The sequence below is a fragment of the Tiliqua scincoides genome, chromosome 4 (assembly GCF_035046505.1).
Source record: "Tiliqua scincoides isolate rTilSci1 chromosome 4, rTilSci1.hap2, whole genome shotgun sequence".
Lineage (NCBI taxonomy): Eukaryota > Metazoa > Chordata > Lepidosauria > Squamata > Scincidae > Tiliqua > Tiliqua scincoides.
In genome coordinates, this window is record NC_089824.1 from 113,251,535 (window position 1) to 113,274,321 (window position 22,787).

The following is a 22,787-nucleotide window of genomic DNA, read 5'->3' on the forward strand; positions in this document are numbered from 1 at the left end:
CTGTGCCTGTCTACTCAGAAGTAAGTCCCGTTAGAGTCAATGGGGTTCACTCCCAGGTGAGTGTGGACAGGATTGCAGCCTTAGGGCCCAATCCACCCTGCTTTCCAGCGCGGGGCAAACTCAACGCAGCCCTGAGGCGGGGCAGAAATGTTCCCGTCCCTCGAGGCCGCTCCCTCCCCACCAAGGGCCCAGCCTATCCCATGTTCCAGTGCCGGTGCAGCTGTGCCAGTGGGCCAGGCGTCTCGTGGAGGGGCAGCCCTGAAAGTACGGGAACCTTTGTCCCTGCCCTGGGGCTGCACTGCGGCTGCCCCGTGCTGGAAGACTGGGCGGGATCGGGCCCACAGGGGGCGGGGCGCGCCCCACTGGCACAGCTGCACCGGCGCTGAGAATGGGGAGGGCGGCCGCGCTGACCTCTGCTGGAAGTCCGCGGGAGGAGGCAGGCGCGGAGGGCGAGGCTCGAGGGCCGCTCCTGAAGCCAGTGGGGGGGGCAGCCGGGCACAGTCCGGGGCAGCCGGGATCCGACGCGCTGCCGCTCGGCTGCCGCGTGCGCGTCGATGGGCGATTGAGGGAGCCTGGCCGGCGGCTCCTTCCCGTCCGGCCTCCGCGCGTCCACGCCTGCCCGAGGCGGGGAGACGGTGCGGCCCGCGGCTCGGCGATCCATTGCTCCTGCCTATCTCCCTGGGATGCCGCCCGTCGCCGCCGAGGCTGAGAGAAGCGGCGGGCGGGACGTGGGAGCGCCGGCCGCGGAAGTGGAAGGGGAGCCGGCGGGCGGCCTCGGGATGGAGCCCGAGCGGACTCGCGCTCAGTGACCGCCGGGCGAGAGCGGTCGAGCGACCGAGGCTGCGGGAGCCTCGCCCGGGCTGATCCGATCGCAGGGCAGCGGCATTGGTGGTGGCGGATGGAGCCCGTCGTGTCCTCGGCGCGGCCGGCCGGGGAGGAAGGAGGGGGAGGCTCCTGCTTGGAGCGCCTGAAGAACTCTCTGCCGGGACCCGCCGACCTGGCCGGGGCGGCCAGCACGCTGGAGAGGATCCTGCGGGAGTCGGTGTGTCAGCTGCAGGGCTGGCTGCGGGTCTACGGTAAGGAAGGAGAGACTCCCGCTCCCGGCCGCTCTCCCGGAACGTGCCCCCCCCGCCACCCACCCCCCTTCCTTGGCTGGGGGGAGCCGCTGCGGGACTCGCCTCTGAGGAGACTGCCCAAGACTCCTCGCCCCCCCCGTTTCCTCTCCTCTTTCCTCCTTGGGGGAGGGGTCCTGTCTCTGGCAGTCGCGACTCTGCTCCCTGCTTGGGAAGTGCTATCACGTGCAGACCTCGCCCGACACACGCGTTCAGCGACGTCCTTGAAAATGTGGGGGTTAAGCCTCTTCCTTGCATCCTTTGGACTCCTCCGTCTCTGTCAATGCCAGCGGTGTTTAGGGGCTGACTGTGGCTCTTGCACCCCCTCCAGCTGGACTGCTCTTTGGCCTCTGGGGCGTCACAGCCATCTAGATGGTGCTCCCCATGTCTCTTCATCGTCCCAACCAGGTGTCTCCAGACTTGCTGCTTTTTGGAACACCCAGAAACGTTCCCAAGGGGCAAACCTTGGAATGTGAGGCTCTCTCTTGGCACACTTGTGAGTCTTATTCCCTGATTAGGCAGCCAGTTTACTTGAGCAGGGGTGGGAAGAGGGGACACGTTGCCCTGCCGCTTGTTCAGGGAGCGGGCTCACATGTGCTCTCTCACCATCGTTGATTCTTCCTTAAGAGTAGCACAGATTTGTTCTGGCAGACTTGGCTTCTTGGTCTCTTGTAACCCAGTGGCAGGTTCCAACCCATCATTTTTGTCTTCATTCCATTGAAGTAGTACTCAGGGACAATAATTACTGCCTTATTGCTCCCCTCATCTTTTCTCATTCCATTTTCAGGCAGCATTTCTGCTCAGATTTGTTTCTCTCAAATTCTCTTGTTTTGCTCAAATTGTGTGCAAAGGCTGCCACAACGTTTCCTTCATTGTCCCTCAAGTTCAGTGTTAGTTGGATAAATAATACAAACAGTTCCCCGTATTCCACCTTGTGCTTCTGGACTGAGTAGTGAACTTCACTTTTGACAGGAATGCAGTATTTCCTCATGGATGATGATGACGATAAACTTTGGTTTGCAACTTTTGCTCTATCTTGGACCTTTCATAAGTAAGCCTCCTGTCACCCCTATTTCTGTCTTCACAAGAAGGGATTTCCTGCCCTCCCGCCTTTTCAAGTCATTTCAGTGGGAAAAGTATACTTATTATTATTATTAATTATTAACAGTATTTATATACCACTTTTCAAGAGAAAGTTCACAAAGCGGTTTACAGAGAAAATCAAATATCTAATGGCTCCCTGTCTCTAAAGGGCTCACAATCTAAAAAGATGCAAAAGAACAGCAGCAGACAGCCACTAGAAAAGACACTGCTGGGGTGAGGTAGACCAGTTACTCTCCCCCTGCTAAAAAAAGGAGCACCCACTTGAAAAAGTGCCAATTAGCAGGGGTTACTTTTGTCTATGAAACCTCTCCTCTGTTCAGGTGTTGGTCTTGCTCTGTATAACTGTCTCAGAAATGACTGGTCACCAGTCAGAGAATTAAAAAAATGTCTTTGCCAAAAGAAGAACTTAAAACAAAGTAACTTCATGTGAGTGTGAGGGATGTCCACCTCCTGGCACAGCCTCTTCCCAGTCCCCCCATCTCAATAAGAATCCTGTTAGCTGAAAAACTCCCACAGATTAAGTTTCAGAATGTGCTATTGTTAACTGTCCCATTGTCAAGTCTCTGGATATCTATTCCACCAGACCCAGCCATAGGTTTAAATACTGATGAATGGACAAAAATGTTTTGTGTTTGGGTTTGCTTTGAGCTTGGGGAAATTGCAGCCACAGTTGAATTGTCCCAGGGTAAGATTTGTGAGTAATGTCAGTTTGAAAGTGTCTCATTCACTTTAAATGTGTAGGCTGTAAAGAAAACTCTGCAACATAAAAATGTGCTGTTAGGAAACACTACCCTGTGGTTATTCTACACATGTTAAAATGTCAAGATGTTGATAATTATTGCAAGCTGCCCTTTCTGCTAATTTTGTATAAGTCAACTACAGGGAGCTCAACTGAAAGCACCCCAGGACCTAGCAAATGCAAAAACGTGAAATGCTATCATTCTGTAATCTTTATTTGAACCCTTTTGTGCTTGCAAGGAATCAGAACTGGTCACAGTATGAGTAAAGCTTCATTTTCTTTCTTCAATCCAGCTGGATTTTGGATGACTATTAATGAGTTGCTAGAAGCCTAGAAGATACTGGCATTGTTCATCTTGTGGTTTTGTACTTACTGACTTGCATTCAGCTGGCATTCTTATTTATAGCAAAGGTTGATGAGTGGCTGGAAAAAGGATGTTAAATTCTTTAGTGATCTGGCTGATGTACAAGACTTGTTGTTATTTCCTATTTCTTTCTGAAACCCTCCCTGGTATGTAACTGCCTAAAATAAATTTGTATCAGTACGCCCTGCCTATTCCCAGGCTCAGATATTTTTTTAACTACTATGTTCTCTAATATAGAAATGTATTGTGACATGGTCTTAAAACAAGTGATTCAAGACAGAATATAGGGATTGGATATTTTGGTCATTCTGTGTGCTTGTCTATTTTTCTTTAAAGTGTCATGTACTGGGTTGTACTTGGCCTCTGAGGAAGCAATCATACATTGTCTTCCTTCTCAGGTTAGGTTTCCTAGTTCATATCTTTTCCTGAGCACTTATGTGTTGCTGGACTTCAGGCAAAGTTTCTTCTTAACTGTGGACAGTTGCCACTTCAACTCAGTGCTAAAAGAATACACTGCTATTTGTTATTGGACTGGTGTCGGTTAGTGTAGGAGACAGTGTATTAATACTACATATGATACTAGACAAACTGCCTGTGAAATTGTTTGCAAGGTGTCCAACATTATGATAGACTACATTTGCTTTGTCCTGTGAAAATGAATGTTTCTTCACTTCTGTGGAAGAAACTTGTGTAAAAGGGCTGCAAGCAATGACCTCATTAATGCAGGATCTCAAAGCATGTCAATGATGTTGTCCATTGCTAGTCCTTTTCGTTCTTCCATTGAGCTGAATAGTCCTCACTGATATCTGGGACAAAAGCAAGTGGGTAGTTGTTTTGCATAAGAGGTAGGACAGAAACTATTCTGTGCCAGGCAGTGGTGGCTCTACTATCTGGGATGGGGTGCTTTGCCATCCATAGTCTTCCAATTGTGGTCTTTTGTGTATAGTATCTCCCATTGAAGTCAGTTTGTGCCACTGAATATTTCTATGGAAGAAAGAGAAGATCAGTGAGAACTCTGAGGGGTATTGCCAAACAAGGGGCATCAGTGTAATTGTGTGTGGTATATACAAAGAACCATTGCTTTCTCTTCTGCTTCATTGTCTTATTGGATGTCTAATGCTTGTGCACATTAATGGAGGCTCAGATTTTTTTTTCTACAGCATGACTTATATTGGTATAGTATAAACTACAGAGGAATCTGAAAGAGGAATAAGAGGAATAAGAAAGAGGAATCTGAAACATCTCATGTTTAGAACAAAAGTTCTTACATGAAATTTCCTTTGCAAGGTTTGTTTAGATGTCAGAGAAGATGTAAGTGCTTTTATATTTCTTACTACTGTGTATGACAATTGGATTTGAAGCCAAATTGTCTTTTACTTCCCCAGAAAAGAACAGTGCTCAAAACAATACTGTACTGCTGCGGTTTTCAAACTCCCAGGGAGTTTGAAAGCCACAGTAAGTTCTTGCGGGGGGGGGGGGAACGGTGGCAGGGAGAAGGCAGCAGCGTGATCCCCAGGATCATGTCGCTTGGGGGGGGCTGCAGGGGCTTGGGTACACAGGGGCTTGGGTACACTTACCCGAGCCTCCCGGGGGTGCAAGGAGCCCTGCGCGGCTGTCCGCAGGGCTCTCCGATGCTTCACAAGTGAAAGTGGAGCGATCACCCCAGGATCGCGCCACTGCCTCCTCCCTGCCTCCTGGCTGCCCCTGCCCCTTAAGGGGAAACAGGCCAGGGCCCACAGGCTGGGGCGTCATGGCTCCCCAGTCTGAAAAGCCCTGCTATACTGGTTATTCTACTCCTTGTATTAACTGTTTTTGGTAGATGCTTTATTTCCTTAAGATTCCTCTCCCAAGAACATGATGGCTACTCTAGGCCTACATGATCTCTGCTTCCTCTATTTTCTTGTGGTGTTATTGCTATAAGCTCTCTTGGTAGTGAGCAAGATGAGCATGGTTAGGCAATACTCTAGTCCAGTGGTTCTCACACATTTAGCGCCAGGACCCACTTTTTAGAATGAGAATCTGCTAGGACCCACTGGAAGTGACATCATCAAGCAGGAAAATTTTTCACAATCCTAGACTGCACACTTAACTATCCATACTTAATCAGGAGTAAGTCCCATTTACTATCATTGTTAAAAGAATACACAGAGTAGCTTGTTAAAAGTACGACGTGTAACATTTCCACAAATGCAGTCACATTCCATGGTAGTATTGTCTAATATATTAAAAATAAAATATTGAAGTGAATGGGGACCCACCTGAACTTGGCTCACAACCCACCTAGTGGGTCCCGACCCTCAGTTTAAGAAACACTGCTCGAGTCATTCTTGAGGAAGTTTTAATTGTGTTTTTGCCTTGGGGAGGCTTGCTGTATAGAGACTTGCTTACTTCAGAGTACAGAATTTATAACCTGAGTGAGAATCTGTTTGGTGGAAAATGTGTATCATCGGGAACCCTCAATTAAATGAACTAATGAGAGGAAGTGATGCCTGTTAAATTAAATGCATTTGTCAATGGGCATGTGCATGTGCAAAATGCATTTAACTAGCTTTTTAATGAAATAGGAAATGCCAGTTATTCTAAAGACTGTTCAATTGAGATCTGTTAAATTAAGGGTTCACTGCACTCATGTACACACAAATGAAATTGGGCTTGGATGAAGCTATTAGAAGATGTAATGTTAAGGACTTACATAGAGATAGATAAAGTCTACAGTGTAATACTGTATTTTGCAGACTGTAATGATTTTGATTGATAGCTTTATTCCCCAAGAGCAAACTGTTGAGATGGCTAGTTCCACTGTTCCGATAAGGAAAGCATATACTTTCTTCCCTCCGCACAGGATGCTGTTGTGCTTAAGTGGTAAGGATAGTGAAGTAAATGTTTTAATTCCATTCTTGTCTTGCAGAGATTGACCTGGATATGTTCTTGTGAATTTAATCAAAACTAAACAATTCCATGCTAGTACACAACTAAATGTAGTTTCTAAGAATGTTGTATGTAAGGCATGTAATGCCATCAATATTTGTAGAACTGAGGAGCTTTTCATAGTTGTTAAAAGTACTCTGCTAGCGTAGCAGAGGCAAATAGGAACTTGAGAGACTGGGCTTGTGGCCTGTATTGCCTGGAAGGTATTGGGCATGGTGAATACCAATTTTTGCCATAAATGATTCTGGAAGTCTGCCTTGCATGAGAAAAGTTAAGTACCACTTGTCTAGCATTGCAGTCAGGGGAGCTATTAATATAATGGCCACCCAAGGTTCATTATTCCCTGTTTGTCCATATAGACGCAGAAAGCTTAGTGTATTTTTAGATTGCTGGAATTGAAAGCCACTTAGCTGTAAAGAAGACTGGTTAGAGGAAACAGTTATTTAACTTGAAATAAATTTGTTGGCCGTTTCTCAAATCTGATTAATTTTGCACATCCACGTTCTAAGAACTCTATCATTCAACTTGCATCTGTGTGGGGAGCTTATTCAGGGACATCACAGGAAACTAGTCCAGTTGCAAAGGCTATATAGCTATATATATATATAGCAAAGGCTATATAGCTTGCACTGGAGAGTGGATTTAGAAATAATGTATCATAATAACCAACTGCTGTGGCAGGCAAAAGCATAGCAACGATGGGTTCACTCTCAAATGTACTTTCAGTGTGACTGTGAGATCTTTCCCTGTCTTCTGTTGAGATCCTAAGGGCGCCACTGGCGGGTCTAGCCATGGGGCAGATGGGGCAAAAGCCCCAGGCGCTGAGGCCAGGCAGCCTGGAGGGGGTGCTGAAGCTGAGTGTCACTTTGAAAAACATCGTCCCTGGCAGCTCCTTTGAGGCTTTTTTCAGAGCCTCTTGTGTGGGGTGGGCAGGCTGGCTTCCCTCCGCCCCCTGAGCTCACTGCCCACCCCCCAGCCACTGCCCTCCTGTCCTGTCACTCCCCCCACCCCCACCTGCTTGACTCTTTGTTCCCTTTGAATTCTGCAGGGCCGGCTCAGCCAATCACTGCCCAGCAGGCTCCTGGCTTTTTCCTCTTGGAATGGCTCAGGGCCCTTCACTGGCTAACCACCAGCCAGTCCTGAGCTGCCCTCCTTCTCAGCCATTGCGAACCTTTGCAGCCCTTTCCGTGAGCAGTTCCCCACTCAGCACCAGGAGAGGCTTTTCTGCCACAGCAGAGGAGACAAGTCCTGTGCGTCTACTCAGAAGTAAGCCCCATTATAGTGCATGAGGCTTACTCCTAGGAAAGAGCGCCTGGGATTGGAGCCTGCTCCTGTGCATGTCTACTCAGAAATAAGCCCCATTATAGTGCATGAGGCTTACTCCCAGGAAAGAGTGCCAGGGATTGGAGCCTTAGAGCCTGCTGCTGTGCAAGCTCTTGGTTTTAGAGGCAGTCTGCCTGTGATTGCCAGATGCAGGGCACCAGGACGCAGGTTGTGCTGTTGTCTTGTGTGCTCCCTGTAGCATTTGGTGGGCCACTGTGAGATACAGGAAGCTGGACTAGTTGGGTCTTTGGCCTGATCCAGATCTTGGGGTTGCTCTTATGTTCTTAATAATAGAAGCTACTAAACATTCATAATCTGCTGAGAGGCAGGGAATTGGGTCTATTATTACACTGTTATTCTGTGCTACTGCTAATACTCGTAATAATAAATATATATGCAGTAAAAAATGAAGACCTGAACTTAATGAGTACTGCTGCTGATGCTTTATTCTAATGCTCTAACTCCAATGCTCCTTACTGTTGTTTTACATAAACAAATCATGCATTTGCTTGCTGTAGTGCTGTGTTCACTAATATGCTATTGTGCTATCTTGGCCTTCACTGTTATTTAGTGTTATTTTACTTAGGCAGCTATCTGTGGGAAATGGAGATAAAGAAAGCAGGACTAAATTGACCTTGACTTAGGTTGATTCACACATGTCTCTTTTGCTGGCCTTGTGGTTTTCACCATGCCCAGATGTATGGGTTTGCTTGCTACAGTGGTATAGCCTTGAAATCATTTATCAGATGTGAGATAGCTTGTGCTGCTTCTCCAATGTAATGTGTCTGCCTTATGCTGCTTTCTGTGGGAAACAGAGATGCAGAAAGCTGGGCTAGATAGACCAGGGCAAGGCTAGTTTCCAGTATGGCTTGTTTCCATGCTCTCTTGTGAACCACTCACACAAGTCTCTTTTGCTTTCAGTGAACTAACATGCACATGTCTGTTTTGCTGTCAGTATCTCACTAACACTGCAAATGTGCTCTTGTGGTTTTATGCCATAAATATCTATGTTGCTCTTAGTGTGTTCAGCAGGATTCTTTCCTATGCTCTCAAGCAGTCCAATGTTGCAAATCGAGCCTTCTGTGCGACATTAATGTGCTGCTTGTTCAATGTGGTGCTGTCTATCTTAGGCAGCTGTGTGTTAGGCAGCTTTTTAAAATCACATAGTTTTGCAAATAATAAATTAAATAAATTAAATTAAATTGTGGAGGGGGGGTGCCAAAATTTTAGTTTGCCCCAGGTGACAGATGGTCTAGGTATGCCACTGAAGGGCGCAATACTAACTAATTTTCTAGTGCTGGCATTTTCTAGTGCTGGCATAGTGCTGGCATGCCCAGTGGGGCATGTGCTGCATCCTGCAGTTGGGGGAGCAGTCACGGAGGCTCCTCAAGGTAAGGCAATATTTGTTCCCTTACCTTAGAGTTGAATTGCCCTTACCTCAGTACTGGAAAGTTGGTTAGGATTGTACCCTAAATCAACTTACTAAGGAGTTTTTTGTCCATTTCTTCATTTGCTCTTTATCTTTTTGACCTTTACATGATCTTTGCTAGTGGTTGATTACTACAAGTGAATGAATAGCTTATGTGGATCACCTTGGATTTTTAAAAATCCATTGTGTGTGTGTTTCCTTAGGCATGGGAAGGGGTTATCTGTTTTAGAAATTTTGTTCAGCTGGTGGTAGGAAAGGACAATCTTCTTCTGAATACCTTTATGGAACACAATCATGCTAATCCATGCACAGTCATGGTTGATTTGTGGTAATGAGCCTGTTTCAATGTCCTTTTGCCTTTCCCAAGCTGCTTCTTTCTGCGGCAGCACACAGTCCATTTTTAAAGCAGTACACACACACATATGGAGGGACCAAGGAGGGCTGTCAATCAGCTCAATTGCTGTGGTGGCTTACAAGGGACAAAACAGGCAGGGATGCCTGTGTGAACCAGGGAGAGCCACCTCAATTTGCCCAATTATAAAAAAGACAGTGCTTGTGTCATCAGTCTCTGAGGAGGCATCTGGAAGTATTGCCTCACACAGGTTGGGCTGTATTCATAGCTAGCTACCAAAAAAAAAAAACAACCCCAGAAAAAACCAGGTCAGCTGGCTAGTCAATCATAAAATAGAAGGATGCCTGCATCATCAAACTCTGGGGAGGCAGCTGGAAGAGTTACTTTTCTTCTGAATAAAAATAAAAAGCTCATGAAAAAAGCAAGGAGGAGGTAATAATGGACCAGCTCCGTTCTCTAAGCACCAGGAGCAGCCATTTTCTGGTTGCTCCAGGAGGCCTGTGCTGAGCTCTTCCCAGCTCAGAGTGGGGGGAGAAGAGGTGAGTGTTAAAAAAAAATTATTGAGGGATGGGAGAGAGTGTTCCAGAGACTGAGCTTTAATTGTTTTTTTGGGGGGGAGGAGAGTGTGTGTTGCAGACAGTGGCGTCGCTAGGGGGATGCGGCTGGTGCAAGCTGCACTGGTTGCAAGCTGCACAGGGGGGTGTTGCCCATGGGGGGTGACATGCTAAAATTGCAGTGGTTAGCAGTAATACTGTCATGTTATATACCGTTGGATGAGGAATTTCTAGCTGAATGCAATGCAAAAAACCAGAGTGAAATATCTCCTTTCTATCAAATGTTATGGCCAAAAAACAGGAGAACAAAAATGCATGGAGCCCTCTGGAAAGTGAAACTGAGTGGTATTGCGCATTTACTCGCGAGTAGGAGAACTTGCCTTAGTCCGTCGGAAAGGGCAGGATGAGAAGAATCCAAGGATACCAGAATGGTCCTGATCCAATGAATGCAGCCCCCCAAAAGGAAGTCCTTCCCTCCAAACAGACAAATGTATCGACCCCTATGGAAAGCGAAACTCAGCCTCATGGTTGCGTTTACTTGCGAGTAAGCAAATGTGTCTTGGCTGGTGGTCAGGCCAGGCAAAGGGGAATGTGAAGCCACCAGAATGGTCCTGATCTGATGGAACTGGAGCTCAACAAATACTGCAGAAGGCAGCCTCCCCCACCCCACTAAAAAGGATCAAAACCGAGGCTTCAGCTGATAAGGTGAGCTTTTTGGAGACTTGCAAAGCCAGGTGGATCCTGACAGTGATCTGGTTTAAACAGAAGTTCTTAAATTGAAGTGGGCACTGGGTAGGGCTGAAAACCTTACTGATTTTGGAGGGGGGGGGGGTGTTATTGCAGGCAGGCTACAGAGGAAATTCACTTGGTGGACCAGGACTGACTTATTATCCTTATTTATTTTAATTTGCCTGATGATGTCATAAGAACATAAGAACATAAGAACAGCCCCACTGGATCAGGCCATAGGCCCATCTAGTCCAGCTTCCTGTATCTCACAGCGGCCCACCAAATGCCCCAGGGAGCACACCAGATAACAAGAGACCTCATCCTGGTGCCCTCCCCTACATCGGCATTCTGACTTAACCCATTCCTAAAATCAGGAGGTTGTGCATACACATCATGGCTTGTACCCCATAATGGATTTTTCCTCCAGAAACTCGTCCAATCCCCTTTTAAAGGCGTCTAGGCTAGACGCCAGCACCACATCCTGTGGCAAGGAGTTCCACAGACGACCACACGCTGAGTAAAGAAATATTTTCTTTTGTCTGTCCTAACCCGCCCAACACTCAATTTTAGTGGATGTCCCCTGGTTCTGGTATTATGTGAGAGTGTAAAGAGCATCTCCCTATCCACTCTGTCCATCCCCTGCATAATTTTGTATGTCTCAATCATGTCCCCCCTCAAGCGTCTCTTTTCTAGGCTGAAGAGGCCCAAACGCCGTAGCCTTTCCTCATAAGGAAGGTGCCCCAGCCCCGTAATCATCTTAGTCGCTCTCTTTTGCACCTTTTCCATTTCCACTATGTCTTTTTTGAGATGCGGCGACCAGAACTGGACACAATACTCCAGGTGTGGCCTTACCATAGATTTGTACAACGGCATTATAATACTAACCGTTTTGTTCTCAATACCCTTCCTAATGATCCCAAGCATAGAATTGGCCTTCTTCACTGCTGCCGCACATTGGGTCGACACTTTCATCGACCTGTCCACCACCACCCCAAGATCTCTCTCCTGATCTGTCACAGACAGCTCAGAACCCATCAGCCTATATCTAAAGTTTTGATTTTTTGCCCCAATGTGCATGACTTTACACTTACTGACATTGAAGCGCATCTGCCATTTTGCTGCCCATTCTGCCAGTCTGGAGAGATCCTTCTGGAGCTCCTCACAATCACTTCTGGTCTTTACCACTCGGAAAAGTTTGGTGTCGTCTGCAAACTTAGCCACTTCACTGCTCAACCCTGTCTCCAGGTCATTTATGAAGAGGTTGAAAAGCACCGGTCCCAGGACAGATCCTTGGGTCACACCGCTTTTCACCTCTCTCCATTGTGAAAATTGCCCATTGACACCCACTCTCTGCTTTCTGGCCTCCAACCAGTTCTCAATCCACGAGAGGACCTGTCCTCTAATTCCCTGACTGTGGAGTTTTTTCAGTAGCCTTTGGTGAGGGACCGTGTCAAACGCCTTCTGAAAGTCCAGATATATAATGTCCACGGGTTCTCCCGCATCCACATGCCTGTTGACCTTTTCAAAGAATTCTATAAGGTTGGTGAGGCAAGACTTACCCTTACAGAAGCCATGCTGACTCTCCCTCAGCAAGGCCTGTTTGTCTATGTGTTTTGAGATCCTATCTTTGATGAGGCATTCCACCATCTTACCCGGTATAGATGTTAGGCTGACCGGCCTATAGTTTCCCGGGTCCCCCCTCTTTCCCTTTTTAAAAATAGGCGTGACATTTGCTATCCTCCAATCTTCTGGTACCGTGGCCGTTTTGAGGGACAAGTTGCATACCTTAGTCAAGAGATCTGCAACTTCATTCTTCAATTCCTTAATAACCCTTGGGTGGATGCCATCAGGGCCCGGTGACTTATTGATCTTTAATTTATCAATGAGGTCTGAAACATCTTCTCTTTTAACCTCTATCTGACTTAACTCCTCGGTCAGGAGGGGCCGTTCGGGCAGCGGTATCTGCCCGAGGTCTTCTGCCGTGAAGACAGATGCAAAGAACTCATTTAATTTCTCTGCCATCTCTAAGTCTCCTTTTATCTCCCCTTTCCCTCCCTCACCATCCAGAGGGCCAACCGCTTCTCTGGCGGGTTTCCTGCTTCTAACATATTTGAAGAAGCTTTTATTATTCCCCTTAATGTTGCTGGCCATGCGTTCCTCATAGTTTCGCTTGGCCTCCGACTGACAATCAGCCTGAAGAAAACACAGGTCATGGTTCAGGATGTGGACTCACCTCCCTGCATTACAATCTCTGAGCATGAACTGGAGGTTGTCCATGACTTTGTGTACCTTGGCTCAACGATCTCCGACACTCATTCTCTCGATACCGAGCTAAACAAGCGCATCGGTAAAGCAGCTACCATGTTTTCCAGACTCACAAAGAGAGTCTGGTCCAACAAGAAGCTGACGGAACATACCAAGATCCAGGTCTACAGAGCTTGCATCCTGAGTACACTTCTGTACTGCAGCGAGTCATGGACTCTTCGCTCACAGCAGGAGAGGAAACTGAGCGCTTTCCACATGCGCTGCCTCCGACGCATCCTCGGCATCACCTGGCAGGACAAAGTTCCAAACAACACAGTCCTGGAACGTGCTGGAATCCCTAGCATGTATTCACTGCTGAAACAGAGACGCCTGCGTTGGCTCAGTCATGTCGTGAGAATGGATGATGGCCGGATCCCAAAGGATCTCCTCTATGGAGAACTCGTACAAGGAAAGCGCCCTACAGGTAGACCACAGCTGCGATACAAGGACATCTGCAAGAGGGATCTGAAGGCCTTAGGGATGGACCTCAACAAGTGGGAAACCCTGGCCTCTGAGCGGCCCGCTTGGAGGCAGGCTGTGCAGCATGGCCTTTCCCAGTTTGAAGAGACACTTTGCCAACAGTCTGAGGCTAAGAGGCAAAGAAGGAAGGCCCATAGCCAGGGAGACAGACCAGGGACAGACTGCACTTGCTCCCGGTGTGGAAGGGATTGTCACTCCCGGATTGGCCTTTTCAGCCACACTAGACACTGTGCCAGAACCACCTTTCAGAGCGCGATACCATAGTCTTTCGAGACTGAAGGTTGCCAATACAATACCATGTTCCTTTTTATTCTCTTCATTAGGGCAAGACTTCCATTTACGGAAGGAAGCTTCCTTGCCCTTCACAGCCTCTCTAACTTGGCTGGTTAGCCATGCAGGCACTCTCCTGGATTTAGTGGAACCCTTCTTTCTTTGCGGTATACACTTCTGCTGGGCCTCTATTACTGTTGTTTTAAGCAGCCTCCATGCACTCTGGAGAGACTGGACTCTTTTTACCCTCCCTTTCAACCTCCTTCTAACCAGCCTCCTCATTTGAGGGAAGTCCGCCCGTCGGAAGTCAAGGGTTTTTGTTAGAGATTTGCCTGGTATTCTTCCCCCAACGTGCACGTCAAAACGGATCGCAGCATGATCACTGTTCCCCATGACATGTCACTTCCACCATGTCACTTCCACCATGTCACTTCCACCATGACATCACTTCTGGTGGGTCTTAGACAGATTGTCATTAGAGTGTTAGACCCACTCTAAAAAGTGGGTCCCAGTGCTAAAAGTTTGAGAACTGCTGCAATAAGGTGTTAGTAAGTTGAGTAAGGGTAATCACAATTGAGTGATTGTAATTGAGTAAAATCACAATTTGGAAGAATAATACCATAATGTTATATATCAATCAATGTGTAATTTCATGCAGAATGTGTTCTATCTTTGTTCTATCAAGTGTTAGTTGGCAACCTTCAGTCTCGAAAGACTATGGTATCGCACACTGTTCTATCAAAAGTTACAGCCAAAAAACAGTGGGGGTGGAGTGATGGTACATCACCATCTGGGGTGTTGCCCACTGCATGGGGGGGGTGGCACACTGGCATCCTGCACCAGGGTGGCTCAAACCCTAGTGACGCCACTGGCTGCAGAGACTGAGCTTAAGGTCCAGCTATAGTGCAAAAACAGAAAACTTGTTCTTCATAACAGAAGGGAAGCTCTCTTAAGGAAAGACAGATAGCAATTAAGGGATGTACAGTTTTTTCCTTGACTTCAAAAGGTTCACTGTGACAAAGCTTTCAAGAACTCTGCATAGGGACTAAATTACCTGCAGAAGAAACTACTAAAGGAGATCTAGAGCAGTGTTTCTCAAACTGTGGGTTGAGACCCACTAAGTGGGTTGCAAGTCAATTTTAGGTGGGTCCCCATTCATTTCAATATTGTATTTTTACTAGTTTTTAACAGCAGTTCTCTCATGTACCCTTATGTGGCTACATAAGCATGTGCTCAGAATCTATGGAGGACATCCATGTGTACAGGAAACTATTCCAGAGACCACAGTGTCTCTGACATGACAGGCAGGGAGCATGGGGTGAGGGAGGGGTTTTGCCGAAAGAAAATGTAATGCAGGGTGTGGGGACTGGGATGGAAAGGGCTGGAGGAAACCTCCAACCCCTCCTGCTTTTCCAAGTCCCCGTTCCCGTTGCATGAGCTTTCCCATTTTGTGGTGAGGAATGACAGAAAGAGAAAAAGATGGAGGCAAGGAAATAGTACCTTACCTCTTGTTTCCTTCCTTTCTTCCTTTTATTTTTAACAGGGGTACATTTTAATGCTTCATTCATTAATATCTGTGTGCTTATTAAATTGTTGGCAGGAAGATTGCCTCAGCATACCTGCTGCTGCCTAGCTCATAGCTGTATGCGCCCCACACTAATGGCTGCTGTAATGGATCAAGAGCCAAATCCTAAGCATGTCTACTCAGATATAAGTCCTATTATGGGATAGTAGGGAGTAAAAGCTCCTACAATGGGGCTTACTCCCAGGAAAGTGTGGATAGGACTGTAACCCAGGGGTGTCCAAACATTTTGGCAGAAGGTCCACATCATCTCTATCTGGGTTGGGGGCCGGGGGAAAAAAAGAAATTAATTTGCATTTCAAATTTGATTAAATTTACATAAATGAATATATTAGAGATGGAGCATATATGAATGAATGAAGGTCTTGCAGTAGCTCACAGTCTATAAAAGGCCTTGCACAAAGCAATACCAACCTTTCCTTCACTGCCACTGCTGAATCACAGATGTGAAACAGCAAGTAGTGGAGGGAGCCCACAGCTCACAGCAAATTTGGCATCTTTTGTAGCCATTATTTCTTCAAATGGAAATAATACTGCCTTGTTTCACAGTAGTGATTTAAAAGAAAGCATTGTTTCTACAAAAGATGCCAAATTTATTTGTACCTCCAATAGTTGTCTAAATACTCTTTAGCACTTGGTTTTTCCCAATTTTTCAGTCCCCCACTAATCTAGATATGAAATTTGATATAGAACATACTATGAAGGAAATTTATTTTTTGGTGCCTCCCAAAGACAATACACTGAAAATGCAAGGTTAATGAGCCAGTACTCTATGCATGTTAGATGCCTTTTATATCTCCAGTACAATGAAGTTTCATTTACTGTACTTCCCTCTGTTGCACATCACAGAGCAAAACAGAAGCACCCTTAAACAGAGATTATCCTGAAACTGGTACTGCCAACATGTCCGGCATCAATTCATAGGTATTTGACAGCCCAATCTTGAGCTGCCTGGAGTGTGGGGCTGTAGCAGCACTGACAACGGCTGCTGCAGCATCCAGCATGCACTGGGAAGCTGTCACCGCCTCCATGGGAGAAGGGGACGTTTTGGAGCTGCTGCAGAATTAGAATTCTGTGTCGGGCCACATGGCCCAACACAGGGCTCCGAATCCAGTGGAACAGAGCTCTGCCAGTCCCACTCCCTCTCTCACCCCGCTCCCTCTTCCACCACACCTCCTCCCTGCCTTCCGCTAACCCTCTCCCCCCACCCTAGAACACCTCCTCCCTGCCTTCTCCCACGCCCCCACTCACCGCCACCCGGAGCTCAGGATTGGGCGCTGAGATCCATTGCCAGTGGGTAGCACATCTATATTGAATTCTGTTTGCCAGGAGTCTTCACTGACAGCAATTATGGTAGTTTTCTGCATTGGTTTGCATTTTGTGTAGTCTCCTTTATAAGCTCTGTAACGAGTAAGAAAACTGAAGGCTTATTGAGTAACCTGAATTTCTTGGTCATTCAGGCAAACTGAAAGTACCTTAAAGTAGTTCAGCAGTCACATAGTCCTTGTCCCAAACAAGAGATTGGTACATAGTGAAGGTTATTTTCCTTAAAGCAGCGGTTCTCAAACTGGGGAGTCACGACCCACCAGTTCATGTAAAGCTTCCCCTGTCCCTTTAAGGAGTGGAGGAAGAGGAAAAGCAGGGAAGCGACCCCCAGGATCATGTCCCTAAGGGGGATGAAGGGGGGGCTGCTTGCACTTACATTTAAGTTGTTAGGGCTGCTGGATACTGCCGGAGGTGCAGGGAGCCCTGTGCAACCCTCCCCGAGGCTTGGAATGTTCAAATGGAGCTATTGTGAAGCTGGAAGTACTTTGCAATCACTCAGTTTGAGCATTTTCAAGCCTCAGGGAGCCCTGTGGAGGGCTGCACAGGGCTGCCTGCACTTCCTGCAGCCTCCAGCATCCTTAACGACTTAAACATAAGTGTAAGCAACTCCCTTTGTCCCCTTGAGCAACACGATCCTGGATATTACTTCACTGCCCTTTCCCCTCTCATGTAAAGACTTACTAGGGGAGTAAGTTCCCTCAAAGCTTGAGAACCACTGCCTTAAAGAAATGCATCTGGGAATGGCAAATATGTTCCTCTCTCATGTTTGCTCACCAATCGGCAAATACTTGGTAGCCCCTTTTGTGAATTGTGAGTAAGACAAATGGCTGGGATGTCCTTATGCTGCCTAGCAGCTTGCCACCAAGTCAGGACAGGATGCTGGTGACAAATGTGCATCAGCTTATAAACTTTCACACATGGTAACTTTTTCCTACTTAAAGCTGCTTCTACTTTGCTGAAAATTTCTTCTAATACAGTGGTTCCCAACCCTTTTTCATTTGTGTACCCCTTGGCAACCCATTTCTATAAATTGTACTTCTCATATTGGGTAAATGTTTGTAATTAATATAGTTGCTGTAATTTCAGATTTATATTCTTGTTTTTTTTAAACTTAACTTGAGATTCTCAGGTGTACACTTGAGTACCTGGTGGTATTGGCTTATTGTGGGAAAGTCAGTTAAAATAAAACTGTCTTATAATATTTAGCTAATTCATGGAAAATTCAGTTATCTGTAGATGTCTTTGTTCTTCATATGATCCTTTTTAATAACACTTGGGAATTATTTGCTTCAATTCAGTTATCTTTTAAGAGATGTACAGTCTCAAATTAGAATTTTTTTTAAAGAAAATTCATATTGCTCCTTAGTGAAAATGTCATGAATAAACTTGTAGTGGTAATACAGATTGGTTGCCATATATTGTAGGGATAATTTGTTGTTGGTTGAATATATTTTGGTAATAGTCATTTGCTTCTACAACTATCATAGCATATGTCCATTTTAATTTTGGGACCTTGATTTTGAAGACCTGCTTTGCATTTATTTCATTAGTTGTGATGATTTTGTTGTATATCAGCAGTGCCTCATCTATCTTTGTCTGTAATAGGCAATACTGGCTGAATCTTGTGACTTGAAGAAAGTTTCGGCCTCTTAGCAGGTTGATCTCTTGTGCCTCTTGTTACTGCTGATTGCCTGATTGGAAGTGTCAGAGGAAGGGTAATTAAAAGGACACTTTATGGTCTGTTTTGTTTTTTGGACTCTGTTCCCCTACCTCCACCCAGTTTTCTCCTATCTTCTTTCAATCATGACTCACTTTTTTAGCTGAGTCACTACTGACAAAAATGAAGAAAACTTATTTTCCTATGGAGGGGATTCCCTCCCATTCCTATTTGGGACACTTAAGAGTTGTGCGTGTGTGTGCATCATATACTTTATGCGATATGTAATTTCAGCTGCATAGTCATAATGTAGACATCGTTTTTTAGAGTAAGGATACTGTATGCAAGTGACTACCAGTTAGCCCTGTAATTTTAAGGTGCTTTAAAACCTGCTGCTCCCTACTCCTAATGGAGGACTGAATTGTGTCTGATAATAGTAATGATATTACTGTTACAGCAGTTTAAGACTTCAGCAGGGTTGCTGTCTTTCTCAGGTGCCTTGCCAAGAGGCAAGGGAGACAAGGGCCACGTTAAGTTCTACTAGGGTTGGTTCACTGTCAAGCTCCTCCAACATAGGCAGGCACTCAATGTTGTTCAGTGCTTCTTCAGTTACTATATTTTTTCTGGAATATAGTAGTGCTGCACCTCGCGTTCCATCTGCTGCGCTCAGTCCAGGATGACCTCACCTGTGGCAGATTTCAGAGGGGCAATTTTCTTCTGTGTTGGACCTAGGGCCTGCTTGATACCATCATACATCCCCTTGATGTTGCCCGTGTCAGCTGCTATCGGTATCTGGGAACAGAGCTGGAGCCAGTAGTCATTAGCACATCTCCTGGCAATCTGCTGGACTTTGCTGTGAGCAGCTTGGAGGACCTGCAGGTTGCGCTCACTGGGACAGGCCTTGTATGCTGCTTGAGCTCTCCTCTTTTCCTCAATGACTGGTTGTAACTCCTCAGAGTGGGCTTCAAACCAGTCTGCCGTCTTGTTGGTCTTCTTGCCAAATATGGACAAGGCGGTGTTGTAAACAGCATTCTTGAAATGTTCCCATCTGTTGGATGCATTTGCGTCAGCTGGGCCTGGAAGAGATTCTTCAAGAGCTTGTGCAAATTCCTTCACTTTTCTCTGATCCCGGGTCTTGCTGGTGTCAATGCGAGTTTCACTCTGCTGCACACCAGGGAGCGGTCAGTGTCGCAGTCAGCACCCTGATAGCTGCGTGTAATCTTGATGCTGGGAAGGCTGGAGCATCTGGTGAGAATCAGGTCGAGCTGGTGCCAGTGCTTCAATCTTGGGTGTCTCCAAGAGACTCTATGTTGGGGCTTCGTGTTGAAGAATGTGTTGCTGACGCAGAGACCGTGATGACAGCAAAACTCTAGCAGGCGTTGGCCATTTTCGTTCATCTTCCCAGTGCCAAACTGACCTAAGCAAGTGGGTCACGAACTGTGATCAGCAACTACTCTAGCATTAAAATTGCCGAGGATGAACAATGGCTCTTTCTCAGGGATTTTCTCGATAGTGATGGTCAGGTCGTCGTAAAATTTGTCTTTAGCTTCTGCTGGAGACCTCAAGAGTCGGTGCATATGCACTGATGAGAGTGACCAGTCCTGCTGATGATCGGAGCTGAAGGGGCAAAATTCTTTCATTTCCCGCAGTAGGTGGGATGATGAATTTCAGCAGGGTATTTCTGACCACAAAGCCAACGCCATTAACCCTGGTCTGGTTTAGTGGTTTTCCCTGCCAGAAAAATGAGAAATTTCTCTCCTTGACAGATCCTGAATCTGGCAACCTCATCTCTTGAAGGGCGACGATGTCCATCTGCAGTCTGCTCGGTTCTATGTCGATGACAGCTGTCTTGTGTGCATCATCTATTTCTTGCAGATCATCAGAAAAACCAGGTGTCATTGTCCTAACATTTCAGGTGGCCAGATTTAGGGCAGGAGTTTTCTTTTTTCTGTTGCATGGTGCAGAGTTATTGATCCGCTTGTCGGTTTTCACCCTAAACCCCATGCACCCCATGAGGTTAATGGACTGTGGCAAGGCAGCACCTTACTGGCTGGGGACTGCCAAGCTTTAGGCAGGCGGTAGCTGCCCAATGAGATGCAATGACCTCCCCCACCATTGGAAGCAGCCCCTGGCATCACACTGTATGCGAATCGAGCGAAGACTTATAACCAGTAAACTGCAGCTTCCCGTGTTGTGCTGATGCCATATGGTGAAGTTGGAGTGTCCTCTCCATTGCCCAAAGCCTGGGTAAAGTAGGTATGGAGGATAGACTGTTACCAATGCAGCAAATCCCCCCTCTCCACATCGCTGTAATGCTTCAATGGAAAGGCGGAAGCCAATACGGTTGGTTCCAGCAGCGTCGTGGGAGTTGCCAGAGCATGAACTGCCTCAGGGACTCCGACTCCAGATTTTGCCTTGAGGTTGACTCCTGAAGCCTTTTCCATAACGGGATATAGCCACAAGGCTGCAAAGGGATAATTGCCACTGGGCTGCATGAAGACCTCTGTTTCTACTGGAGAGAAGGTGGAGTACCACAGGATATGAGGGATGCAAACATTGTCAGACTGTACAAGAACAAAGGCGACAGTGGTGACTGCAATAACAGTCGCGGCATCTCTCTCCTTAGCATTGTAGGGAAGCTGTTTGCCTGAGTTGCACTGAAGAGGCTCCAGGTACTTGCAGAGAGCGACTACCCAGAATCGCAGTGCGGATTCCGAGCCAACAGGTCCACCACTGATATGGTATTCTCCCTTATGCAGCTACAGGAGAAATGCAGGGAGCAACGACAGCCACTCTTCATAGATCTCATGGAGGCTTTCAACCTGGTCAGCAGGTATGGCAGCCATTTTCATCCACTGTGCTGTGGCACACTAGTGTGCCATGAGTGATTCACAGGTGTGCCACTGGAATTTGGAGGAAGGTCATTTATTAGTAGGGCCAATGGGGATGTGAGCCCCCTACTGGCAGCATGGTGTGCCTTGTCAATTGTAAAAAACCTGATGGTGTGTCTTGACAATTTTAGTGTCTTGTCAGTGTGCCATGAGATGAAAAAGCTGAGGTATGGCCACTTGAAAATCACTGAGGTATGGCCACTTCAAGATTCTCTCCAAAATTGGATGTCCACCCAGGCTCCTCAGCATCATCAGGTATTTCCATGAGGATATGAAGGGCACTGTAGTCTTTGACGGCTCAACATCAGACCCCTTTGACATCCAAAGTGGAGTGAAGCAGGGCTGTGTTATTGTGCCGACCTTGTTTGGGATTTTCCTCACTGTTCTGCTGAAGCATGCCTTTGGAACTGCAGCAGAAGGCATCTATCTCCAGACCAGATCAGACTGAAAGCTCTTCAATCTCTCCAGACTGAGAGCAAAGTCCAGTTGAAATGTCTGCATGACTTCCTCTTTGCCAACGATGCAGCTGTCACCGCCCCCTTACGCCTGCTTTGGCTTGGTCATGTTGTGAGAATGGACGGTGATCGCATCCAAAGGATCTCCTCTTTGGAGAACTAGTGCAGGGAAAGCGCCCTACAGGTAGACCACAGCTGCGATATAAGGAGATCTGCAAGAGGGATCTGAAGGCCTTAGGAATGGACCTCAACAGATGGGAAACCTTGGCTTCTGAGCATCCCGTTTGGAGGTAGGCTGTGCAGCATGGCCTCTCCCAGTGTGAAGAAACACTTGCCTAACAGACTAAGGCAAAGAAGGAAGGCCCGTGGCCAGGGAGAAGAACCAGGGACAGACTACCTTTGGTCTCGGTGTGGAAGGGTTGTCACTCCCGAATCGGCCTTTTCAGCCACACTAGACGCTGTTCCAGAACCACCATTCAGAGCATGATACCATAGTCTTCCGAGATTGAAGGATGCCAACAACATCATTACTGTTACATTACAGCAAGTAATGTTATTACTTTGTTGCCAAGAGTAAGAAGGAAAGCTGGAGGAGCCTCAGTCTCAGAGAGGGAGGACATGTTTCACCTGAGCTCCATCTAAAAAATTTATTTTCTCCTGTTTATGTGTGCCTTATTATGACATATCCTGTTCTGTGGCACCTTTGAATGTAGGTCTGCAAGCCAAGTGTTTTGGTTTGCAAATGTCCTTGGTGGGGATAAGAAATCAGTGTTTATCTGTTGGTATGAAGAAACGAAGCAAGCGACAGAGAACCAGCCCAGCTGCCTCCGGGGAAACCATCCTGAAAAAGAAACGCAGTCTCAAGGTTTCTAAACAGCTGCTGCTATCTGAATGCCCACTTAATCATGTAAAAGTGAGTAAGACTGTGGAATTAACTTCAGAGGGGGTCGAGGAGATAGAAGAAGGGAGTCAAACATCGAGTCATCCTGGAGAAAGGAGTGAGACGCCATTATCCCCCTGTGTACTTAAAGGGGCAGTGAAACCCAATTCAGCGTGCAATGTAGCTACTAATACAGACAATTTGGAACTGATAGGTCTCAAGGAACTGAAAGCCTTGTTTGGTAAACAATGTGCTCTCTTTTCACAAACTCTGCATACTATCTTTAGAGGCCAGCAGTCTATGGCCTG

At 46.7% G+C, this 22,787-nt stretch overlaps 1 protein-coding gene across 5 annotated transcripts in view; it reads left to right on the forward strand.

Moving 5' to 3' along the window:
- Window positions 1-446: 446 nt before the first annotated feature.
- The window catches only part of RASAL2 (RAS protein activator like 2), a 336,215-nt gene continuing 313,874 nt past the window's right edge, over window positions 447-22,787 (forward strand). For 4 of the 5 annotated variants that reach the window (XM_066622763.1, XM_066622764.1, XM_066622765.1 and 1 more), the window contains exon 1: window positions 448-1,076. In XM_066622763.1, the coding sequence (XP_066478860.1) occupies window positions 899-1,076 (178 nt within the window). In that variant the 5' untranslated portion in view covers window positions 448-898. Of the gene's footprint in view, window positions 1,077-22,787 lie in introns of all 5 variants that reach the window. The other variant, XM_066622767.1, reaches the window with a different exon arrangement.